Source organism: Geotrypetes seraphini, chromosome 2 (genome assembly GCF_902459505.1).
Source record: "Geotrypetes seraphini chromosome 2, aGeoSer1.1, whole genome shotgun sequence".
Taxonomy (NCBI): domain Eukaryota; kingdom Metazoa; phylum Chordata; class Amphibia; order Gymnophiona; family Dermophiidae; genus Geotrypetes; species Geotrypetes seraphini.
In genome coordinates, this window is record NC_047085.1 from 224,978,386 (window position 1) to 225,000,844 (window position 22,459).

Sequence of the window (22,459 nt, forward strand, 5' to 3'; positions counted from 1 at the left end):
AAGATTTGCTTATGGGATTAGTTCTGGAAGCATGTTTTAGAAAGGTACACAGGCATATGCTCTGTCTTTGTAAAGCAGGCACCTTTTTGACTTCTCAAACATGGGGCCCTGCTATTAAATTACCCTCTGTCTGAAAATTATAAAGTGCATTTATAGAAACATTAAAAAATCATTTTTATACTATTCTTTCTATGAAAATATTTAATCTACTGGCATTAAACTTACTAATTTCCATATCATTGTTTCTAACAGAACCATCTTCTATAACATAAATTTAATATTTCAGATGACTCTGGATAACTTCAGATATCACAAATCTTTCCCAAGCCTCTCAATTTCTTCAATGAGAAAGTCAATATCTGATTTCTTGGTGGCTGGGTTAGATAAGACCATTCTGAAAAAATTCACTTTATCACCATAAGGTTGATAGCTAACCATTGTTGTTCCTTCTTCCATCAACTGTGATTTAATCTTTGGAGCAACCTATAGTATAAAGAAAATATAGTCAAGATAATTATTTTCCTGGCATGCACGGGTCATTTGTAAAAAACTACATGAATCCACATTCAAGTACCAAGGTCCCATGACTTGGAACAACCTCCTGCTTCATCTACGACAAATACAAATATACTATATCTTCAGGAAGTGGCTAAAGACTCACTTCTTCTCAAACATATAACTACAGCCATAACCTGCCTCTTGTCAGGAATCCACAACATCCTATTATCATCCATCTTATTGTAAACCGTATCTATCTTATTATAAATCTTAATCTTATTGTAAACCATTCTGAATCCTAGTTGAAATTTATGGTATAAAAGAAACTGTATGGTATGGTAGTACTTACAAACAGGGAAAGTGTTTCTGATGTCACAGTGGGTGATCATCTGGCATCCAGTGATCACTGTACAGTACAGTTTAATATTAAAACAGGTGTAGAGAGGGCTCAATAAGAAGTAAAGGTTCTAGACTTTAAAATAAAAAAACTAACTTTGTTCAGATGGGGGATTATGTCAAGGAATTGTCTGGATGGGAACATCTTGAAGAAGTAGGAAAGCAGTGGGCAAAACTGAAAGGAGCTGTTATAAGGGCAACAAACCATTTTGGAAGGAAAGTAAGTAAAAGTAAGAGGAAATAAAGGATACTTTGGCTCTCAAAAGTACTGTAGTAGCTGAAAAGTTAAGGAAAAAGGGGTTAGCCTTCATAAAAATCAAAAGATCACAGAAAGAGGAAGACAAGCTAAAATATCTGGAAAAATTAAGGAAAGCAAAGATACAAATGGAAGAAAAAATAGCCGACATGGTGAAACAGGGACAAGATGCTTTTCAAGGTATATTAGTGATAGGAAGAAGTGCAAAAGGTGGCATTGTGAGACTCAGAGGTGAAGAGGAGAAATATATAGAAGCTGATAACTGAAGTACCAGAACCAGGATCACAGAAGACAACAGAAATAGTGATAGAGGTATGGTAGACCCTGATCGATTTTCAGAGAATTCTCTTCATGAGGAGCTAGCTAAAGTGAAGGTAGATAAAACAATGGAGCCAGATGGTGTACATCCAAGGGTACTGAAGGAACATAGGGAATTTCTGGCGGCTCCGCTAGCTGACCTCTTCAATGCTCTTCTAGAATCAGAAGTGGTACTGGAGGACTGGAGATGGGAGGATGTGGTCCCTCTCCACAAAGGTGGAAGTAAGGAAGAAGTAGGGAATTACAGGTCGGTAAGTCTGTGGTAAGTAAATTAATGGAAACACTTTTAAAACTGAGAATAATGAAGTTTCTGGAATCCAGTGGATTACAGAACCCAAGGCAACATGGATTCACTAGAGTCAGGTCTTGTCAGACAAATCTGATCAATTTCTTTCACTATGTGACCAGAGAATTGGATAGAGGGAGTGTGCTAGTTGTAGTATATTTGGATTTTAGCAAAGCCTTTGACAGTGTTCCACACAGGTGTCTAATAAAGAAACTGGGTGCCCTCAGGATGGGCCCTAAAGAAACTGGGTCAGGAATTGGTTGAGTGGAAGGCAACAGAGGGTAGTGGTCAATGGAGATCTCTCTGAGGAAAGGGATGTTGCCAGTGGAGTACCTCAAGGTTCATTGGGTCGGTTCTTTTTAACACATTTGTAAGCGATATTGCTGAAGGGCTGTCAGGTAAGATTTGCCTCTTTTCGGATAATGCCAAAATCTGCAATAGAGTAGAACCCCCCCCCCCCCCTTGATGGTGTAAATAACAAGAGAAAGGACTTAGCAAAGCTCGAAGAATGGTCTAAAATTTGGCACCTAAAATTTTATGCTAAAAAATGTAAGGCCATGCAATTGGGTTGCAAAATCCCGAGGGAACGGTCCAGTTTAGGGGGGCGAAGAACTTTTGTGCATGAAAGAGAAGTGGGACTTGTGTACCATAGTGTGTGATGATCTTAAGGTAGCCACACAAGTAGAAAAGTTGACGGTGAAAGCTAGGAAACTTAGGGCTCCTTTTACTAAGGTGCGCTAGCGGTTTTAGTGTGCGCTTAGTGCACGCTACAATGCTGCACACGCTAATGCCTCCATAGAGCTTGCGTTAGTATTTCTCATTTAGCTTGTGGTTTGCGCGCGCTAAAAATGCTAGCGCACCTTAGTAAAAGGAACCCTCAGACTTGGGAAGTCGTGCTTTTTTGAACATCATTGCGTACTGTTGGTTCAGAAGTTAGTGTTACCTCAATTTGATTACTGTAGAGGGCGGGAGTTGGGTGGGACGATGGCCGGCTTAGACTTAGTCGTACAGCATGTATAACTGAAAGTTTAACAACAGAGCCTAGACCAAACTTGGACGTTGTGACTTAGACCATGTAAAACATGGTCTAAGTCACAAACACCCACCTAAACTCACCAAATAAGCACTGAAAACACATAACACAGACACCCACACACTACCCCAGTGATCACCAACCCCCCCCCCCCCCCACCACCACCATAAAATTTTTATTCACAACTTTAAATGTCAGCCTCCAGACCATCATCACCTGGCCGCCTGGCATAGGAAAGCCTAGTCGTCCAGCCCAGAGGCAGCTTAAGTCATCTTGGGGGTGGGTTAGGGACCCATAGAGAGGAGGACCCATGCTCATAAGCCCCTGTAATCACTGCATTGATACTTAAACATGTGCACTCCCCTAACACCCCCAAAACCCTTTTTTACTGGCATATAAGTGGCTCCTGCAGCCATAAGGGCTATTAGAGTGGTAGATAAGTGGGTCTATGGGATTCTGGGGTTTGGGGGCCTCACCGTGACCTATAAGGGAGCTGTAGTGAGGAGAAGCCATGGCACTCTTTTTGTGAAGTTCACAGCAGTGCCCTGTAAGGTACCCCACTATTTAGGTGGCATGTCTGGGTGTGCAATTCATCACTTTGCAGACCCCTCCCACATCCAACAGAGCTTGTTCTAGGCGTTTTGAACTTGGACAGAAAGTTGGACGGAAATGTGGTATAAAGATGGACGATTTAGCGGCTTGGACGATCAGATCGGCAGGACGTATAATTAGACGATTTTCGAAAGTAAAAAAAAGTTGGACGTATCTTTTGAAAATGTGTCTTACGCTCTTTTTAACTTTGGACGACTTGCGAGATGGACATAAACGAACTTAGACGTCCCTTTCGATTATGCCCCTCCACATCTATTCAAAAGAATGTGGTTAAAGTATAAGTCAGAATCTCTCTCATGAATATGGATTGTGAATATCCTGAAAACTTGATTGGCTGGGGTGCCTCCAGGACAAGGTTTAGAAACCACTTCTCTAAATAGTGCTACAAATTAATCTCACCTGGTGAAGTTTTCTGCTAAGCTCTGTTTTATTCTGAATTTTTTGGAGACTTTGCGGAATATACCAGAAACAAACATTTGTGTGTTCCGGCTGTAAAATAGTTTTAGAATAAAAATATCAGAAATTCAGTCATAGCAACATATTGACAAAGTTCATCATTTTAAAATATTCAGGTACGAATTGAGAAGAAACATTCTTGGATGGTGCAGAGTACTAATTTCTAACTGAAATTTATTTTCCAAACTACTTTCAAATGCTTTCCATTTGAGCTTCAAATGGCATTAGTTTAATTTAAAGCACAGACTGTGGGCTCCTTTTACTAAAGTGCGTTAGGGCCTTAATGCGTGGAATAGCATGCGCTAAATTACCCCGCACGCTAGACCTTAATGCCAGCATTGAGCTGGCGTTATTCTAGAAGTGTACTGCGCGGTAATTTCGTGCATGCGCTAAACGCTAGTGCACCTTAGTAAAAGGAGCCCTGTGTCTGAATTCAAGAGGGCCTGGGATAGGCACGTAGGATCTCTCGGAGAGAGAAAGAGATAATGGTTACTGCAGATGGGCAGACTGGATGGGCCTCTTGACCTTTATCTGCCATCATGTTTCTATGATTCTAACTCAAAGGCACAGGCTTCATAACCCCCGTCGGGTTTCTATCTTTTCGGTCACTGCTCCTTCAATTTGGAACTTTCTCCCTCTGTACATCAGAACAGAAGAAAACACAGATAAATTCAAGAGTAGTTTAAAATGCTTTCTTTTTAAAGATGCCTAAAGCTGATTTATCCTTTTTAAATAATTTTTTTTCCTCTCTCTCTCTTTCTTGCAATCCCTACCTTGTCATATCCTACTGTTTCTATCCATTTATGTTCTCTTTTCTCATAAATTGTAGTTCTTCCCTTTTTTCCCTTTTGTTTTCTTGTCCTCCTCCCCTCCAAATTTGTTTGTCTCATATGACTGTTTATTATTTGTAGTTTGTTCCTTAATTAATATTTTAAACTTTTAGGCCTTGATTCTGCAAAGTGCGTCCTGATTTTAGGCAGCTGCAGGCGTCCTACAGCTGTTTAATCAGCCAATCGGGATGCACATTTAAAAAAAAAATGCTCCCCAGGCAGGCCACCTATATTGAAGGCGTCTCCAGGAGCCTAGGGAGACCCACAAGACTGCCTAAGCTCGCCTAAGGGCCTTAGGCGAACCTAGGCGGCCCTACGTATCTCCCTAGTATAGGAAGAGATGCTTACAATGTTGGCCAGCAAAATGCTGGCCTACATTGTAAGTAGATGCGGCCGCTATACTTATCGTGGAAAGGGATCTCCCTGCCGCAATAAGTATAGTGGCTGTGGCCGCCTGTCCAATCGCCGGCAGGAGGGTGCCCAACCCCTTCTGCCGGAAGGCGCCACCCCCGACACTTCCAATCGCCGGCAGGAGGGTGCCCAACCCCTCCTGCTGGAAGGCCCCCCCAAAACTCTTGATCGCTAGCAGGAGGGTGTCCAACCCCTCCTGCCAGAATGCCACCCCCCCCGAAACTCTTGATCGCCGGCAGGAGGGTGCCCAACCCTTCCTGCCAGAACACCATCCCCCCGAAACTCTTGATCGCTGGCATGAGAGTGCCCAACCCCTCCTGCCAGAAAGCTGCACCCCCTCCGGACCCTCCACGCTAACACCCCCCCCCATGCTACCACCCCTCCCCCGATGACCCCCTAACCTCCCCCCAACTAAACTCCCACCAACTAACCTCCCCCCAACTAATCTCTAAATTGTTGGCCGACCAGCTGGGTCTTGCTACTGTCCAGCCGGCAGGCTGGCCTCGTCGAAATGAGGCAGGCCCGCCCCTTCCCGGCCCATCCCCGCTAAGTCTAAGGCCTGATTGGCCCAGGCTCTAGGATCCTGGTCCAATCAGGCCTTAGGCATAGCGGATCCGCCCATCCCTACTAACCCTAACGCCTGATTGGCCCAGGCACCTAGAGCCTGGGCCAATCAGGCCTTTGACTTAGCGGGGATGGGCTGGGAAGGGGCGGGCCTGCCTCATTTCGACGAGGCCGGCCTGCCGGCTGGACGGCAGCAAGACCCAGCCGGTCGGCCAACAATTTAGAGGTTAGTTGGGGGGGAGATCCCTTGCCGCAATAAGTGTAGCGGCTGCGTCTACTCTAACCCAATTCTCTAACCGGCATCTGTAACATGGACGCCAATTACAGAATAGGGGTTAGTGTAGGCCCGATTCTGTATAGGACACCCCTCCTTGGCGCCCTATACAGAATCAGGGCCTTACTGTACAACGCTTTGAAGTTATGTAAAGTGTTTAATCAAATTTTAATAAACTATGAAACTATGAACTATGATATATATTGAATGAAGCTTAGCAGTTCGAAGGGAGTCCCTTTGCAGTGCTATCCCTCCTGATGAAGCATTATATTAGTGAAACTCAAGTAGAGGGGTAATCGATATAAGCAGCTGGTTGGAATTTTAAATTTCATTTGAACAGAGTTGCCGAAGATTGATCAACCGCCCATCATACAAAATAAGTTGATTTGATGTCAATAATATTATTGAGCAATTTGAGGGCAGTTGTGGGACTGTGGGAGTGCTATGATGACTCCGATGGCAACCTCTGCTTGAATCACAGTTTTAAAGCACTAACCCCCTCCTTTACTAATGCACAGTTTCAAGTTTCAAGTTTTATTTTAACTTATTGAATCGCCTATTTATTTTACTAAGCGATTTACATAATTAAAAAAAACCACATATATCAATATTCACAATAAGTTACATAGATTTTACAAATTGACATAAAAACTAACAGTTACATAAGGAAAGGAGGGCAGAACTACAATATTATTTATTTAGAAAAGAAGACATGAATGGTAAGAACAATAGGAAGGGGGAATAAATAAATAAAAAAGAAGATAATCATTTGATGTGATTATAAATTGAAAGCGTCTTTAAAAAGAAAGCTCTTCAGAGAGTTTAAAATGATTCAAGTCATTTTCTTCTCTTAAATACTGAGGTAAAGCATTCCAGAATTGTGGGGCTATAACAGAAAAAACTTCATGACGACGGGTTTCGATAACTTTCAATGAAGGGACTACTAAAAGTTTTTGATTAATAGACCTTAAAGAACGTGATGAGCAATAAGGAATAAGTAATTTATCAATAAATTGGGGTTCATTTGAAGATAGGGTTTTAAAAACTAAAAGTAAGATTTTAAAAGTGATACGGTGAGTGACAGGTAACCAGTGTGATTCAATAAGAAGTGGAGTGACATGATCAAATTTTTTGCGATTATGTATCAATTTAATTGCCGTATTTTGGATTATCTGAAGATGTCTCTTTTCTTTTTGGGCTTTAGCGCCGGCAGCGGCAGTCACTGCTCCAATCGATGCTCATAGAAATTCTATGAGCGTTGGAGCAGTCGCCGCTGCTGCCAACGCTAAAACCCGCGCTACGCATTAGTAATTTTGTGTTGAGTTGTTGTATATCATATAGATCTTTTTTTAATGAAGCCTGTACCTTAGAGTTGATTTGAATAATCTCACAGGAACCTTAGTTGAATTAACTCCTAATCTACAGTATTTTGATTAGTTTCATTTAAACAAACTTAGGGCCCCTTCACAAAGCTGCGGTAGCGAGTCCTTCACGGCAAATATGACGCAGCCCATTCAAATCCTATGGGGTGTGTCGCGTTTGCCGCACTGAAACTCACTACCTGCAGTAGGGACCTAAATGGGACGTGCTTCTCTTTTTTAGAGCTAATTAGCGAAATGGTTTAAAATTTTCCACCATCCCCTTCATCATCCTTTTTGATAACTCTTCAAATTACTTTTCAAGATCCTCAGCGGCACCACTCAGGGCTCAATAGATCTCATTGCCTGGAGCTTTACATGTCAAATTGTCATTGGATCCCATTTACATCTTCTTAATCTTTATCTTATTTAATCATTTAATTTTAGCTTTTGCTTTTACTTTTAACTTATATATATAATTTAAAGCATATATTTAGCTTAAATCATGTGGTCTCTGGCTAGGGATTTCAGTGCTGAGGATCTTGAAAAGTAATCTGAAGAGTTATCAAAAAGGGTAATGAAGGTAGAGCAGATTACGACTTTGGGGTTCAAAAGGGGATTGGACGAGTTCATGAAGGAAAAGGGGATCCAGGGGTACAATTAGAGGGTTACTATACAGTACAGAAGGCAGTAAAGTAATAGAGTAGTAGAGTAATAGATCACTACAGGTCATTGACCTGGGGGGCCACCGCGGGAGCGGCCTACTGGGCGTGATGGATCTATGGTCTGACTCAGCAGAGGCAATGCTTATGTGCTTATGTGCTTAAGGGAATGGTGGAAAATTTGAAACCGTTTCGCTAATTAGGCGTATACCCTTTGAACCAATAGGTGGAAAATTTAGTACATTATTCTCTGATCTCTTTTTTAGTGGTCACAATAAATTAGAACTGCACTGAAAACTCATATTCCTTTCCATGATATTATATGTGTGTGTGTGGGGGGGGGGGGGACAATGATTCAGAAAAAAAGTTATGGTTGTCTATAAACTGAAAAAACGGAAAGAAAGGTATCAGAACTTTGGCAATTAGTAAAAGAGAAACAATTAACAGGGACATTTGTTTTCAAGGAATAGACTTCCAAATGATGATATGAAGATGTATGTAAATACAGTTCTGACAGTTATGTTTCCACATAAATTCTTTAATCTGAACATTAGGATTTGGACAGCGATGCAAAATTTCTGTGAAGAACAAATGAATATCTGGAAACCTACTTCAGCATCCAAAACAAGTTGAAAGTTTTCTCGGGTTTTCAGATTTCTGTAGAGGTACTGTGCGAGGTCTAGGCATTTATTGATCTGAAGTTCAAAGCCGCAAGTGCCCTGTTCAAAACACAAGGTGGAGTAAAAGGCGTTCTGTACTTTTGTTAATAAGGATGCAAACATGTGAATATTCGATTTTCTACTGGCATGATGAGCTTGATTCAACTGAAATCAGAATTTAGAAAATCAAATGTGCAGCAGAAAACTAATCTCCAACCCTGGGAAAAAAAATTATATATTTTTTTAAATGTACGCATTTAGAGAATGACACAGAGACAGATTTTTCCCCCGTTCCCGTGGGAACTCAGGTTCTGTCCCTGCCCCATACCTGAAAGCTCTGTCCTCATCTGCACAAGCCTCAAACACTTTAAAATAATAAGCGTTCAAGGTTTATACAGTTAAGGTAGAGCTTGCAGGAATGGGGCAAAGACAGTTATCAGGGACAGAATTCATGGGGACGGGGAAAAATTTGTCCCTGTGTCATTCTCTAATATGCATTTCAAAAGACATGGATATCCTGTGGTAAAAATTATAAACATAAAACCCTGGAATAGCTCTGAGGGAACACACAAAGCAAGAGATCATAATCTCAGTATAAATTGAGACCATGAAGTCAAAGTATTGAGGAGTCTGTTTTGGGGGGGCTCTGCTCTTTGGGAGAATTGGAGAGAGAGGTCTGCTCTAAGGGGATCAGATTGGAGGTATGTAGTGACTAATGGAGGTTCACTGGGGGGAGGAATCTTGGAATCTTCTGTGTGGGAGCTTGCTTGGGGGGGTTCCATTTGGAGGGATATGCTAGGAAGGGCATTTAGGGGATCAGAAGGCCTTGATATGTTGGAGGTATGCCCACACTTGACTCTGGTTTGTTGTTTACGAATCATGTCTCCCAGGTAGTATCAACCTCATTTTACTATCTATGCCAATTATGGAAAATTTGAATATATTTTTCTGAAACTGAATTTACACAACAACTCTATGCCTTTGTCCTATCCTGCATGTGCTACTACAATGCACTATTCATTGGGCTACCTACAAAGAATGTACTACAGTTACAACATGTGCAAAATGCAGCAGTTCGCCTACTGAAAAATCTAAATTTTCACGTCCCCGCCACATCAGCATTGGCCGCTGTACAATGGCTGCCCATTTGAGAATTCTGTATCTTCAAAGCTCTGACACTAGCCTTCAAGTTCTTTGATAACAAGGTACCAGCGTACATATCAGGGAAACTACTAACCTACATCCCTAACTGGCCTCTAAGGTCATAAGACGACAAAAGACTCTCTATCCTGTTAGCATGAACCCTTCAACTAGAAAATCCCTGCAAATGTACCTATTCTTACTTCTTGCCCAGATTATGGAACCAAATCCCACCAACCATCAGATCACTGACAGGAATTTTAAACTTCAGGAACATGATGAAAACGCATCTTTACTCTAAACTAATCTAATCTTGGATTTTTATATACTGATTCATCCCAATAGGAGGGCTCGACTCGGTTAACAAGATATTAATAAATTGTACAAGAGATTAGAACAGAAACTATGGGCCTCCTCTATCAAACTGCGCTAGCGGCTTTTAGTGGAGAGAGCCATGCTGAAGGGCCCGCGCTGCTCCCGACGCTCATAGGAACTCTAGGAGCATCGAGAGCAGCACGGTCCATTCAGCGCGGCTCACCATGCTACAAACTGCTTGATAGAAGAGGCCCTATATTGTTTAGGCCAAAATTTGTTATCTTTTATGGTTGATTTTTTTGAAAAAGACTGGACACCCTATATAAATTGACCAGGGAGCCATCTCCGCTGTTTTAAGAGTAATCATTATAACTGTCTTGTTACTGTAATAAGTTCAAACAAATTTGATTAATTTGTCCTGCTGTGTATGGAAATTGTCCTATAAGTAACACTGTTTAAATACCAAGTAAATATTTTATGAAGTTGGAAAAGGACCCGATGGTGCTATGATGGTCCCGTGACAACCCGTGCTAGTGAATTTTATATTTCATGTTTTTTTGAGGTTGTGGGTCCGAGCACATCACTTATATTCAAATAAGTAAAATATTTTTTTTTTAAATATAAGATAATTTATTGAATTATGAAATGAGATTCTGTGATATTAGTATGAACTGAAGTTTAAAATTCCTGTCAGTGATCCGATGGTTGGTGGGATTTGGTTCCATAATCTGGGCAAGAAGTGAGAGTAGGTACGTTTGCAGGGATTTTCTAGTTGAAGGGTTCATTCTGGGATATCTGTGTGGCCAGTTGTGACAATCCTGCAACCCCGAGGCTTGTCACAGAGAGATTTGGGAGGAATTACAAGCCCAGATGCAGGAGGGCGAACCAAGTCAGAGCCCGGGGGAGTAAGTCAGCTGACTATCCTGTGGACTCAGAGGGAGAAAGGGAAGCAGGTCCAGAAAGCTGGGACTGCTCTGATAATGTCCTGAGGTCAAACAGTAAAGATTGGCCTTATGGGTTTGCAGAGTCTGTGAAGCAGAAGGCAGCACAGCACGGTGCCTTGAGAACAGTTCAAGCCAAGGGAAGAAAACTTTCTCACCTGCAGCAAAAGGGGAGTGGTTTCTTCCCTCAGCTTAAACGGAGAATCTGTAATGAGCTTAGGGGAGCAGGGGAAGCAGGTAGAGGAACGGAAGCCAGAACGAGGAGGAGCCTCAGACCGGAGGAAGGAGCTCTATGGGAGTCTATGCTGACTGAGGAGCAGTCAATGACTGGATCATGGAGGAGGACCAGGTTAGAAACCTTCCTGTAGATCCATGTTTGCCTGAGCCTATGATAATAGAAGCCAGTGATACTCCCTCTGAAATCCAGCCTGAATTGATGGAGATTTCATAGAGCCTGTGAGTCTTAAGAAAAGGTGGTTTTCACTCCCAGTGTCTACCTCCTGTTGGGGAAGGTGAATTAGTAGGACAGAAGTTGGTCCCTGATTGTATGCCTATGTAAACCAGAACAGTTATGTATGTTGCTTCAGCTGTAGCCCTGCTCATGCAAACCCTGAGTGAAGAAACAGCTGAAAGACTCTGGTGTCATATTACAACCTCTATGCCTGCTTGTATCGATTAACCAATTACCCTAACAACCTGTGAAGCACAACTAACTTCGTGAGCTTTGGGAAGCTGGGTAAAGTTAACTTAAGGACTGCTCTGTTTGCCATGCTAGTTACTGACAAGACTAGCTTAAAGAATTGTGGCATATGATTTTTCTTTTTGATTTCAAGTCTGTTTTGAATTGAAAGTGGTTTGGATTGGGAGAGCAAATTGTCTGTTTAAACCAAGCTCTGGTGAAGAGAAACGCATGGACTGTGTGGCATTGGCATATAGTGAAGTCCAGAGCTATGGACTTATGTTTTGATTTATGAAGAATCTTTGTTTTGTGCAATCTTCTACCACCACTGAAGCAGTGTTATTCTGTGTTGCTGAGGCTGGGCACCTAAATAAAGTTCTCAGGTTTTGATTTGAACCATTCTGACTACTGGACTGTTTGTACTAAAGCATACTTCAGCTGTGCCAGGGATATCCAGCTTATAAGGTAACCCTACTTTAAAGGGGCTCACGCCAGGTGTTGGAAGTGTGTCACTGCCTAGTGTTGGAAAACCGCTCGGCCAGAGACTAGATGGTGACACAGTCTACTAAGAATTGTTCTCCCACCCCCCACCCCCTACAAAATAATACAAAGTACAATTCAAGGTTCAAAAAGATAGAGCACGGAGCACAAAAACATATAAGAAATGACCATTTTTGAAACAAAAAGGCATTTTACTATTTTGAAAATGGTCACGTTCACTACTGGATTTTTGGACGTTTTCCACAAAATGTCCAAAACTCAGATTGAGGCATCACGTTACTATGTAGGAGAAAGTGAAAGAGGAAGGGAGCCGGGACACGAGGCGAACTGCAGAGGCGATTCTTGTAGCTGTAGCTGCTTGTTTTATTGTTGCTTTGTAGTTCCAGGCAGAGAGACTGAGGAGAGGTGAGCCGGGGACGCCGAAGGGAGGAGGACTAAGGAAGCAGGCAGATCGGGGTCGCGGCGAGAGTTAGCTCCGCCCACCCCCGCGCGTCACAGGTCGCATCGGCCCGGGCTCCCCTTAAGAGGAAGGGAGCCAACGGCGCCCAGCCGTTCGGCGCACGGCAAAGGCGAGCGGTAAAGGCGCTCGCCTTAGCGAGAGCGCCTTTGCGAAGGAGCCTTGAGAAGGAGCCCAGGCAGCCCAGCAACAAACCTAACTTTAACTTTAAAAAACAAAAAAAAAAAAAAAAAAAATTGTTTCTTCTCACTATTTTCTTCTTTCTCTAACTTTTAGGCTTCTCATTCTTCTCTCTCTCTCTCAACCCTTCAGCTTGTCATCCTTCTCTCTCTCTCTCTACTCTTTCAGCTAGCTGCAAGCCGAAAGCCACTCTCAACCACCGAGGGACCGTAGGAACAAGGAGAAAGAAATGGAGGCTACAGGAACCCAGCAGAGCTACCCAGTTTACTGCGTCGAGTGTCATATGTATGACTACCTCCCCTCCGGGAGGCGGGCATACATATGCGGTCGGTGTCAGGAACTGGAAAGCCTGAGGATGGAGGTCGGCAGACTGAGGGTCAAGGTCCAGGAACTGGAGGGACTGGAGGAACTGCGCAACACAGAGGAGACGAGCTGGCCAACCGAGGACACAGACGGAGCAGGCCTCATTGTGGACCAGGTGAGGGACCTCGAGAAATTCATCGAGGAGGCCTATAGGAAGGTGGAAGGACAGGACCAGCAGCTGCACAGACGGATGTCGGCAGACGAGACCCAGGATCCACAAGGCGAAACCGAGGAAGGACCTAGCGGAGGAACCACACAAGAGGAGGAGACCGTGACTCACCGAGACCCCGAGGGTGAGACACCACACTACACCGAGGACACGGACCTGAGACAGAGGAGGTTGCTGAGGAAAGGGAAGTCTGCTATTGTGGTAGGAGACTCGATCTTGAGAGAGGTAGATAGTCACGTAGCTGGAGGAAGGGAGGACCGGCTAGTGACTTGTCTCCCAGGGGCCAAGACACGAGACGTCTCTGATAGGATCGAGAGGATCCTGGATGGAGCAGAGACAGAGGAGACAGCGGTGATAATCCACGTCGGAACGAATGATGTGAGCCGGAGGAACTTCAGCATGGCCACGCTGACTGACCAGTTCAGGGTCCTGGGACGAAAACTGAAGCGGAATACCCGGAGGGTAGCATTCTCAGAGATCCTACCTGTACCGAGAGCAGATGCAAAGAGGCAGGCAGACCTCCAGGCTGTAAATGCATGGTTGAGGAGATGGTGCCAGGAGGAGGGCTTCCACTTTGTGAGGAACTGGACGTCCTTCTGGGGAAAGAGTAAGCTCTACAGGCGGGATGGCCTGCACCTGAGCACAGAGGGAACTAGACTACTGGCTGCCAATGTGAGGAAGGAGATCGAGAGGGCTTTAAACTGAGGAGAGGGGGAAAGCCGACAGCTGATCTGATGTTGACGCTTCGGACAACAGTATCCAGAACAGATACTGAACGGGCTGACTGCAAGGAAGAAGTAGAGGGACCGGTGGATCTCATGATCAGACAGCGAGGGAAACAACAGGTAAAGGGAGCTTGCTGGGAGAAGGAGGAGACTGAGGGGCATGGAGACACAGGGGGACTGGATGGCAAGAAAGCGAAAGCTGAGGGCATTATAGGGGCTAAACAAGGCGAGGGGGATCGAACAGAGGCCGGGGCCCAGGAGGGGGCAAGAAAACCCAGAGGAAAAGCGGGGAAGTGGAGTGGCGGAAATGTGGGGAAGCTGAAAGCTACAAGGGTAAAGGCGGAGGGCAAAGCAGAAGTACAGGGAACAGAAGAGGCGGCCCAGGTGAATGCAGAGGTGAATGCAGAGGTGGAGGAAAAACGACGAGACCTGCGGTGCTTCTACACAAATGCAAGAAGCCTCAGGGCCAAGATGGGTGAACTAGAGGTCGTGGCCAAGGGGGAAGACCTGGATATAATTGGAATTACAGAAACATGGTGGACTGAGGAGAATCAATGGGATGTGGCGCTGACGGGGTACAAGCTCTACAGGAGGGACAGGACCCACAAGAAGGGGGGAGGCATAGCACTATATATAAAGAACTCTATCGACTCAGTCGGGATGGATATGGCAAAGAAGGCAGAGGGGCTGGAATCGCTATGGGTCAAATTGCCGGGAAACAAGGGTGCAGACATAAAACTGGGGATGTACTATCGCCCACCTAGTACGCCAGAAGGAGTCGGACACGACTTGGAAGCTGAACTGAGACAGGAGTGCAGGACTGGAAATGTAACAGTGATGGGGGACTTTAACTACCCGGGGATAGACTGGAGTACGGGTCACTCCAACTGCACTAGGGAAACAGGATTTGTAGAAGCTGTGAGGGACTGCTTCATGGAGCAACTGGTCAGGGAACCGACGCGAGGGAGTGCTACTCTTGACCTCATCCTGAACGGATTAGGGGGGCCTGCAAGCGGGGTAGAAGTGGGAGGACCACTAGGCAACAGTGACCACAATGCGATCAGATTCACATTAGAAAGGGGGACACCCATAGTAAGGAGGACCGCAACAACTGCGCTCAACTTCAAGAAAGGGAACTATGTTGCTATGAGGAAAATGGTGGGGAAGAAGCTCAGAAATATCTTTAAGATGGAGACTGTGGAAAGCGCCTGGACCCTATTCAGGGACACCCTGCAAGAAGCACAAAAAATGTACGTCCCCAATTTCAGGAAAGGCTGCAAGAACAAGCGGTCAAAGGACCCGATTTGGATCTCAGCAGAAGTAAAGAGGGCAATAAATGACAAAAAAGTATCCTTCCGGAGATGGAAAAAGGACCCAACGGAGGAAAACCACCAGGCGCACAGGAAATGCCAAAAAGAATGCCACCGAGAGGTTAGAAAAGCAAAAGGGAAATACGAAGAGGGGCTGGCCAGGGAGGCAAAAAACTTCAAGGCATTCTTCAGTTACATAAAGGGGAAACGACCAGCGAGAGAGGAGGTGGGGCCGTTGGACGATGGGGATAGGAAGGGAGTGATTAAGGAGGATAAAGAGGTAGCTGAGAGGTTGAACACGTTCTTCTCGTCGGTTTTCACGAGAGAGGACACATCTAATATACCGGACTCAGAGGAGCTCATGAGTGGGGAACAGGCTGAAAAATTGGAACACATAGAGGTAAGTAAGGAGGATGTCCTCAAACAGATAGACAGGTTAAAATGCGGCAAATCACCGGGTCCGGACGGGATCCACCCAAGGGTTCTGAAGGAACTAAGACAGGAAATAGCGGGCACAATCCAGCATGTTTGTAACCTATCCTTGAAAACTGGAGAGGTACCAAAGGACTGGAAATTGGCAAATGTCACACCTATCTTCAAGAAGGGATCGAGGGGTGACCCTGGGAACTACAGGCCGGTGAGCCTGACTTCAATTGTAGGGAAGATGGTGGAAGCTATGATCAAGGACGGCATTTGCGAGCACATTGAAAGAAATGGTCTACTGAGAACAAGCCAGCACGGATTCTGTAAGGGAAGGTCGTGCTTAACGAACCTTCTGTACTTCTTTGAGGGAATAAGCAGTCGGGTGGACAATGGGGAACCCATCGACATCATTTACCTCGATTTTCAAAAGGCTTTCGACAAGGTGCCACATGAAAGACTGCTTAGGAAGCTGTGGAACCACAGGGTGGGAGGAGATGTGCACAGATGGATCGAGCACTGGTTGTCGGGTAGACTGCAGAGGGTTGGAGTAAAGGGCCAATATTCTGACTGGCGAGGAGTCACAAGCGGTGTGCCACAGGGATCGGTGCTGGGGCCGTTACTCTTCAACATATTTATCAATGACCTGGAAAAAGAGGCAAAGTGCGAGGTCATAAAATTTGCAGATGATACCAAACTGTGCGGCAGAGTTAGGTCCAGGGAGGAGTGTGAGGACCTGCAAAGGGACCTGGAGAAGCTGGAGGACTGGGCAGACAAATGGCAAATGCGCTTCAATGTGGAAAAATGCAAGGTCATGCATATAGGGAAAAAGAACCCGTTGTTCAACTACAAAATGGGGGGGGCATTGTTGGGAGACAGCAGACTTGAGAGAGACTTGGGTGTGCTGGTGGATGCATCACTGAAGCCATCTGCACAGTGCGCAGCAGCCTCGAAAAAAGCCAACAGGATGCTGGGCATCATAAAGAGGGGCATCACAACCAGGACGCGGGAAGTCATCATGCCATTGTATCGAGCGATGGTGCGTCCGCATCTGGAATACTGCGTGCAGTATTGGTCGCCATACCTCAAGAAGGACATGGCGGTGCTTGAGAGAGTCCAAAGGAGAGCGACGAAACTGGTAAGAGGGCTGGAACACTGCCCATACGCCGAGAGGTTGGATAAGCTGGGGCTCTTCTCCCTGGAAAAAAAGGAGGCTCAGGGGAGATATGATAGAGACCTTCAAGATCATGAGGGGCATAGAGAGGGTGGATAGGGACAGATTCTTCAGACTGAAGGGGACAACAGGTACGAGGGGGCACTCGGAGAAACTGAAGGGAGATAGGTTCAAAACAAATGCAAGGAAGTTTTTTTTCACCCAGAGGGTCGTGGACACTTGGAATGCGCTGCCGGAGGAGGTGGTCGGGCAGAGTACGGTACAGGGATTCAAACAGGGATTGGACGGATTCCTGAGGGATAAAGGGATCGTGGGATACTGAGAGAAGTATCCAGGAAATAAGTATAGAAACCCGACCAGGTCGTGCATGTGCAAAACCGGAGGGTTAGGACTTCGATGGGAAGATAGGACTTCAATGGGAAACCAGGGTGGCAAGGGGGCCCCTTCTGATGATTCAGACAGGTGACCTGTTTGGGCCGCCGCGGGAGCGGACTGCTGGGCATGATGGACCTATGGTCTGACCCGGCGGAGGCACTGCTTATGTTCTTATGTTCTTATGTTCTTATGTGGCCAGGAGACTCCAGTTGTCCTCACCTTCACATCACTGTGGGAAAGTGAGTTATATCAAAAGTGGCGAATGACACTTCTTGTCTGTCCCAAACTATTTAAACATATTAAACCTATTAGAGGTATTATACGGTGTCCACAGAGGAGCTGCTATATTGAAGTGGACACAGAGAAGTGACTGAAGCCTGTCATCCTCTGGAAGGAACCAGCAATCAAGACAGCAATGACTGCCTAGTATTGTCATTTTCAGAGACATCTGTGCAAGTGCTCCATAGCGTTCAGATGCATGATTCGTCAAGGAAAGCAAGTCACCCACAGTTTTTCACACAGTCTGAGCCCAGGAATCAGTAAGGCAAGAATGGCCAGGGATCGCTCTAGCCCCCTCACTATCTACCAGGGAGATAGTGGGGGGGGGGGAGGGTCAGGGTGATTACATATGCAAGGATATAGGAGGGAGTTGGAGGACTTTTGTAAACCACTGATCCCTTTACATTTTTCCCCAGAAGCATCAGGCCACACCTTAGCGGAGGAAAGATAATGACTGTGATAGCATTCTTTCCATAAATAATGCTATTCACTTTGCACAGTAAAGAAATGTGTTGCATGCATTTACATGCTTTGCGCATCTCATTATTAATTAACATGTGTTGTCGTAAATAATCATGCATTAAGAACAAATACGAGGGGGGGGCGCTGAAAAGTTCTCAGCCCAACCAAGAAGGGGATGACGTGGAGCCGTGAAACTTAAAAGTTATTCCACATATTCACCCCCTAAGTTCAACACACTTGGCACATCGTGTCTGATGTTTCTGTAACCCTTCCAAAAAAAATGCTCTGATGTCTGGTCTTTGAACTTCTGCTCCGCTGCTGCAATCACCTCCGAATCACTCAAGAATCGTCACCCTTTCCAACTCTTTTTAAGGTTTGGAAACAGAAAATAGTCAGATGGAGCAAGATCTGGTGAGTATGGTGGGTGGTCTAGGCAATGAAACCCCAATGGCATCAAAACATCCATCGTTTTGTCAGCCTTGTGAGCAGGTGCATTGTCTTGCAAAAATAGAACTCCTTTCCGCGGCTTCCCTCTCCTTTTTTCTTACAGTAGTATAGAACAGTGTATTGGGGGGCGCTGTTGAGCCCACGTGTGATGGCAGCTTGAACGTGGAGCTCCTGCACCCGAACGGAAAATCACAATTTGCAGCGCTGCGTCGGCGCTCAGAACCGCTTTAAAAATTAAGAACAGGCAAGTTCCAGGTGTCCCCATTCAGAATCGCTACTTTTTGCTCGGCGAAATGGCAGACAAAAAGGTAAATAAGCGTCACAAACCGGACCCCCCGTCGCCCTCTAAAGTACCGTTGCAGGGTCCCGATTCCGGAAGTGCTTCAGAGATACTAGCTGAACTTCGGGAGTTAAAAAATTTAGTCTCTGACACTAAAGCTGCAACGGAGGAAATAAATGAAAAGCTAACTACCCTGACTACTGACTTTTCACTGCTCCAGACCCGAGTTCAGACTCTGGAAGACAAAATGGAGTCCACATCACAGCACATGGCTGAGCTGAAAGCTCATACAAGGAAAATTGCCTTCCTAGAGTCAGAACTGGAAGATAATAATAACAGGTCACGTCGCTGCAATATTCGTCTACTTGGGCTTAAGGAAGGATCACATGACAACAATTTGGTCACATTTCTGGAGGATTTAATTCCAAAACTGCTGGACCTTACCTTCACACGTGAGTTTGAAATTGAAAGGGCACACAGAGTACCTTCTGCTAAAAATCCGAATGACCGCTTCCCTCGACCGGTGGTTATTAAACTCCTCCGTTACCAGCATGTCTTAGACATTATGCAGCGTGCTAAAATCAGAGCACCTATTAAACACGACGGAGCCACCATTCTTTTCCTGCCTGACCTGAGCAAAACCACGGCTGCAAGGAGAAAGAAACTGCTCTCATATCGGCCTCAATTAAAGCAGCTCAACGCTAAATTTGGCATGTTATACCCTGCTAGGATGAGAGTCACTCTCTTCAATCAAACCAAAGATTACACTAACCCAGAGGATTTAGCAGCTTTTATTGAATTGCAGTCTCCTACCCCCATTCACCAGGTTTAACCACTACACTGGGGCTGTTTTCTGAGCCATCTTGTCTGTATTATGGTATCTTGCTGATTGCAATAGTTCATTAATTGTTCTGTCTCTTGTTCTGATTTATCTCTCATTGCTCATTGTTTATTACATCATGTTGTTCTTGTTTATTCCACTGCATATATTGTACTGTCTCATTCATATGGGTGCTTCGCTTTCATAGCTGCTGTTTCACTCTCACAGTGCACATGTGTTTCGCAATGTTTGACTTTAGGTCATTTCTTAGATATTTTGGTCCTTTACTGTCTCAGGCACTGCAGTATATTAACTTGTCTTTTTTCCATAGGTTGTGCAACAGATATTTACAATTATTTTATATTACTGCCTCCATGAAGCTTGTATGTCTCCAATTTTCTGTAAATCCATATACACACTTACATGACCCTTAAATGTATATCCTTAAATACTAAGGGGCTTAATAACTCGATTAAACTAAAGAAAATACTGCTATACCTTGAACAACAAACACCTGATATTATTATGCTACAAGAGACCCATCTGGACAGTGTGGCCTCTGATAAAGTCAGATTCGGGTGGTCTTTGCCTGCATTTTACTCCCCTGCCATAGAGAAAAAGGGTGGGGTGTTGATTCTAATCCGTAACAATCAAAATATCAAAATTATCGCCTCCTCGCATGATCTCCAGGGCAGATGGGTCAGAGTTCTGATTGAACACGGAGGTCGGAAAATAACTCTATTTAATGTATATGGACCAAACATAGATTCACCCGAGTTCTTTAATGGAATCTCTTCATCGATTTTACAGGACTCTGATTCCCACCTGTTATTGGGAGGCGACTTTAACCTGGTTTTGAACCCTGAAATTGACAGAAACTCCCAATTCAAATACAAAAAATCTAAAGCGTGGTTTGCTCTTCATCACATGATTACGGATCTACACTTAGTGGACATTTGGAGAACTAATCATGGCTCTGATAGAGGCTATACGTTCTATTCCAATCCCCATATGTCATACTCTCGTATAGATTATTTCCTACTTGATAGAGCCTTGTGCTACTCTGTTAAAGCAGTTGACATTTTACCCATATCTGTATCAGATCATGCAGCCATTTTACTCCAACTCCAGTGTAGTACGCCCCAATTACCACACCGACAATGGCGCTTTAATGCCTCCTTGCTCCAAGACCCTCAATTTAAAATTGATGTGCGCAAGGCTATTGAGGAATACTTCTCCTTCAATACCCCGGAACATACCTCCTGGATTACCTGTTGGGATGCTTTCAAAGCATACATCAGAGGGGTCATCATTTCTTACACAGCGCGTTTACGTAAATCACAGACGGAAGCTACCCTTCAGATGGAACGTGACATTACGGATCTGGAAAAAGTTCATCAACAGGATCCGTTGGATGTCCCCACTCTCACTCGACTAGCTAAGGCTCGTTATGTATACAACTCAATGCTCAGTAAATCAGCTGCTAAGTCGGTGTTTCAACAATCAGCCTCATACTTCGCCGACAATAACAAGTGTGGACACTTGTTAGCTTCTTATTTAAAGAAGAGAGCAGATAAAAAGAATATAGTTGCTATTGAGCTGGAAAATGGGGTCACTTTAACCACCAACCAGGACATCTCTCAAGCCTTCAAGTCATTTTACGAGAAGTTATACACTTCAGAATTGGATAATAATGAGAACGCTTCAAAATTTTTGGATACTTTACCTCACCCTACCCTATCCCAAGAGGACAACATACCACTGGATGAACCCTTGACTGTATCAGAACTTGATCACGTGATTGAAGACATGGCTTCCCACAAGGCACCCGGACCTGATGGTCTAACAGTCGAGTTCTACAAGGAATTTAAGGATGTACTTCACCCCCATTATCTACAATTTCTTAACTCAGTCATTGAGTCTGGGCAAGTGCATGGGTCATTCACTGAAGCTCACATCATTGTCCTCCCGAAACCTGATAAAAATCCTCGCTCAATAACGAATTACAGACCCTTATCTCTCATAAATGTTGATGCGAAGATATATGCCAAACTCCTTTCTAACAGGTTACAGAATGTAATAACCTCCTTGGTCAAGTCGGAGCAGAGTGGTTTTATCACTGGGAGGTTTTCCTCTGACAATTCCAGAACCTTTTCACACATCATTGCACAATCTCGTAATCATCATCAAGATCTTATTGCGGTGGGGCTGGACGCAGAGAAGGCCTTTGATCGTGTGGAGTGGGCTTTCCTATTCAGAGTTCTAGCCTGGTATGGATTCTCAGCGAATTTCATCAAAAGATTAAGATCCTTTACTCATCTCCATCTACCAGAACTTTTATAAATGGAACGTTGTCTTCCACATTTCACCCGACACGTGGTACCCGACAAGGCTGCCCCTTGTCCCCACTACTGTTCGATCTGGCGCTGGAACCTCTGCTCACCTCCATCCGTACCAATAGTCTCATTGAAAGGTTCAAAACCAATGAAGCCGAAATCAAAATCTCGGCATATGCCGATGATATACTTCTATATATTTCTCCTCCATCCTTTCCGCACCTACTCACAACAATCCCGCAATACTCCGCGTTGTCTGGATACAAATTAAACATGAATAAAACGCTGGTTATGCCTCTCAACTGTCCAGAGGTCAAGACAGATGTGGAATCATATGGAGTCCAATGGTCCGCTACTACAATGAAATACTTGGGAGTCTACTTTGGACCCACCTTGGAAGAAACTATACAACTCAATTCTGATTACTTATTACGCATAGCCCGACATACAACATCTAAATGGTCTCCTCTCAA

General features: G+C 44.6%; 1 protein-coding gene across 1 annotated transcript in view; it reads right to left on the reverse strand.

Moving 5' to 3' along the window:
• Nucleotides 1–226: 226 nt before the first annotated feature.
• LOC117355910 (glutamate decarboxylase 1-like) overlaps nt 227–22,459 on the reverse strand; it is a 135,731-nt gene continuing 113,498 nt past the window's right edge. Inside the window, exons 13-15 of the mRNA XM_033935024.1 lie at nt 8,566–8,673; nt 3,799–3,888; nt 227–483 (exon numbers count right to left, since the gene is read on the reverse strand). Coding sequence (XP_033790915.1) covers nt 310–483; nt 3,799–3,888; nt 8,566–8,673 — 372 coding nt within the window. The 3' untranslated portion in view covers nt 227–309. The remainder of the gene's footprint in view (nt 484–3,798; nt 3,889–8,565; nt 8,674–22,459) is intronic.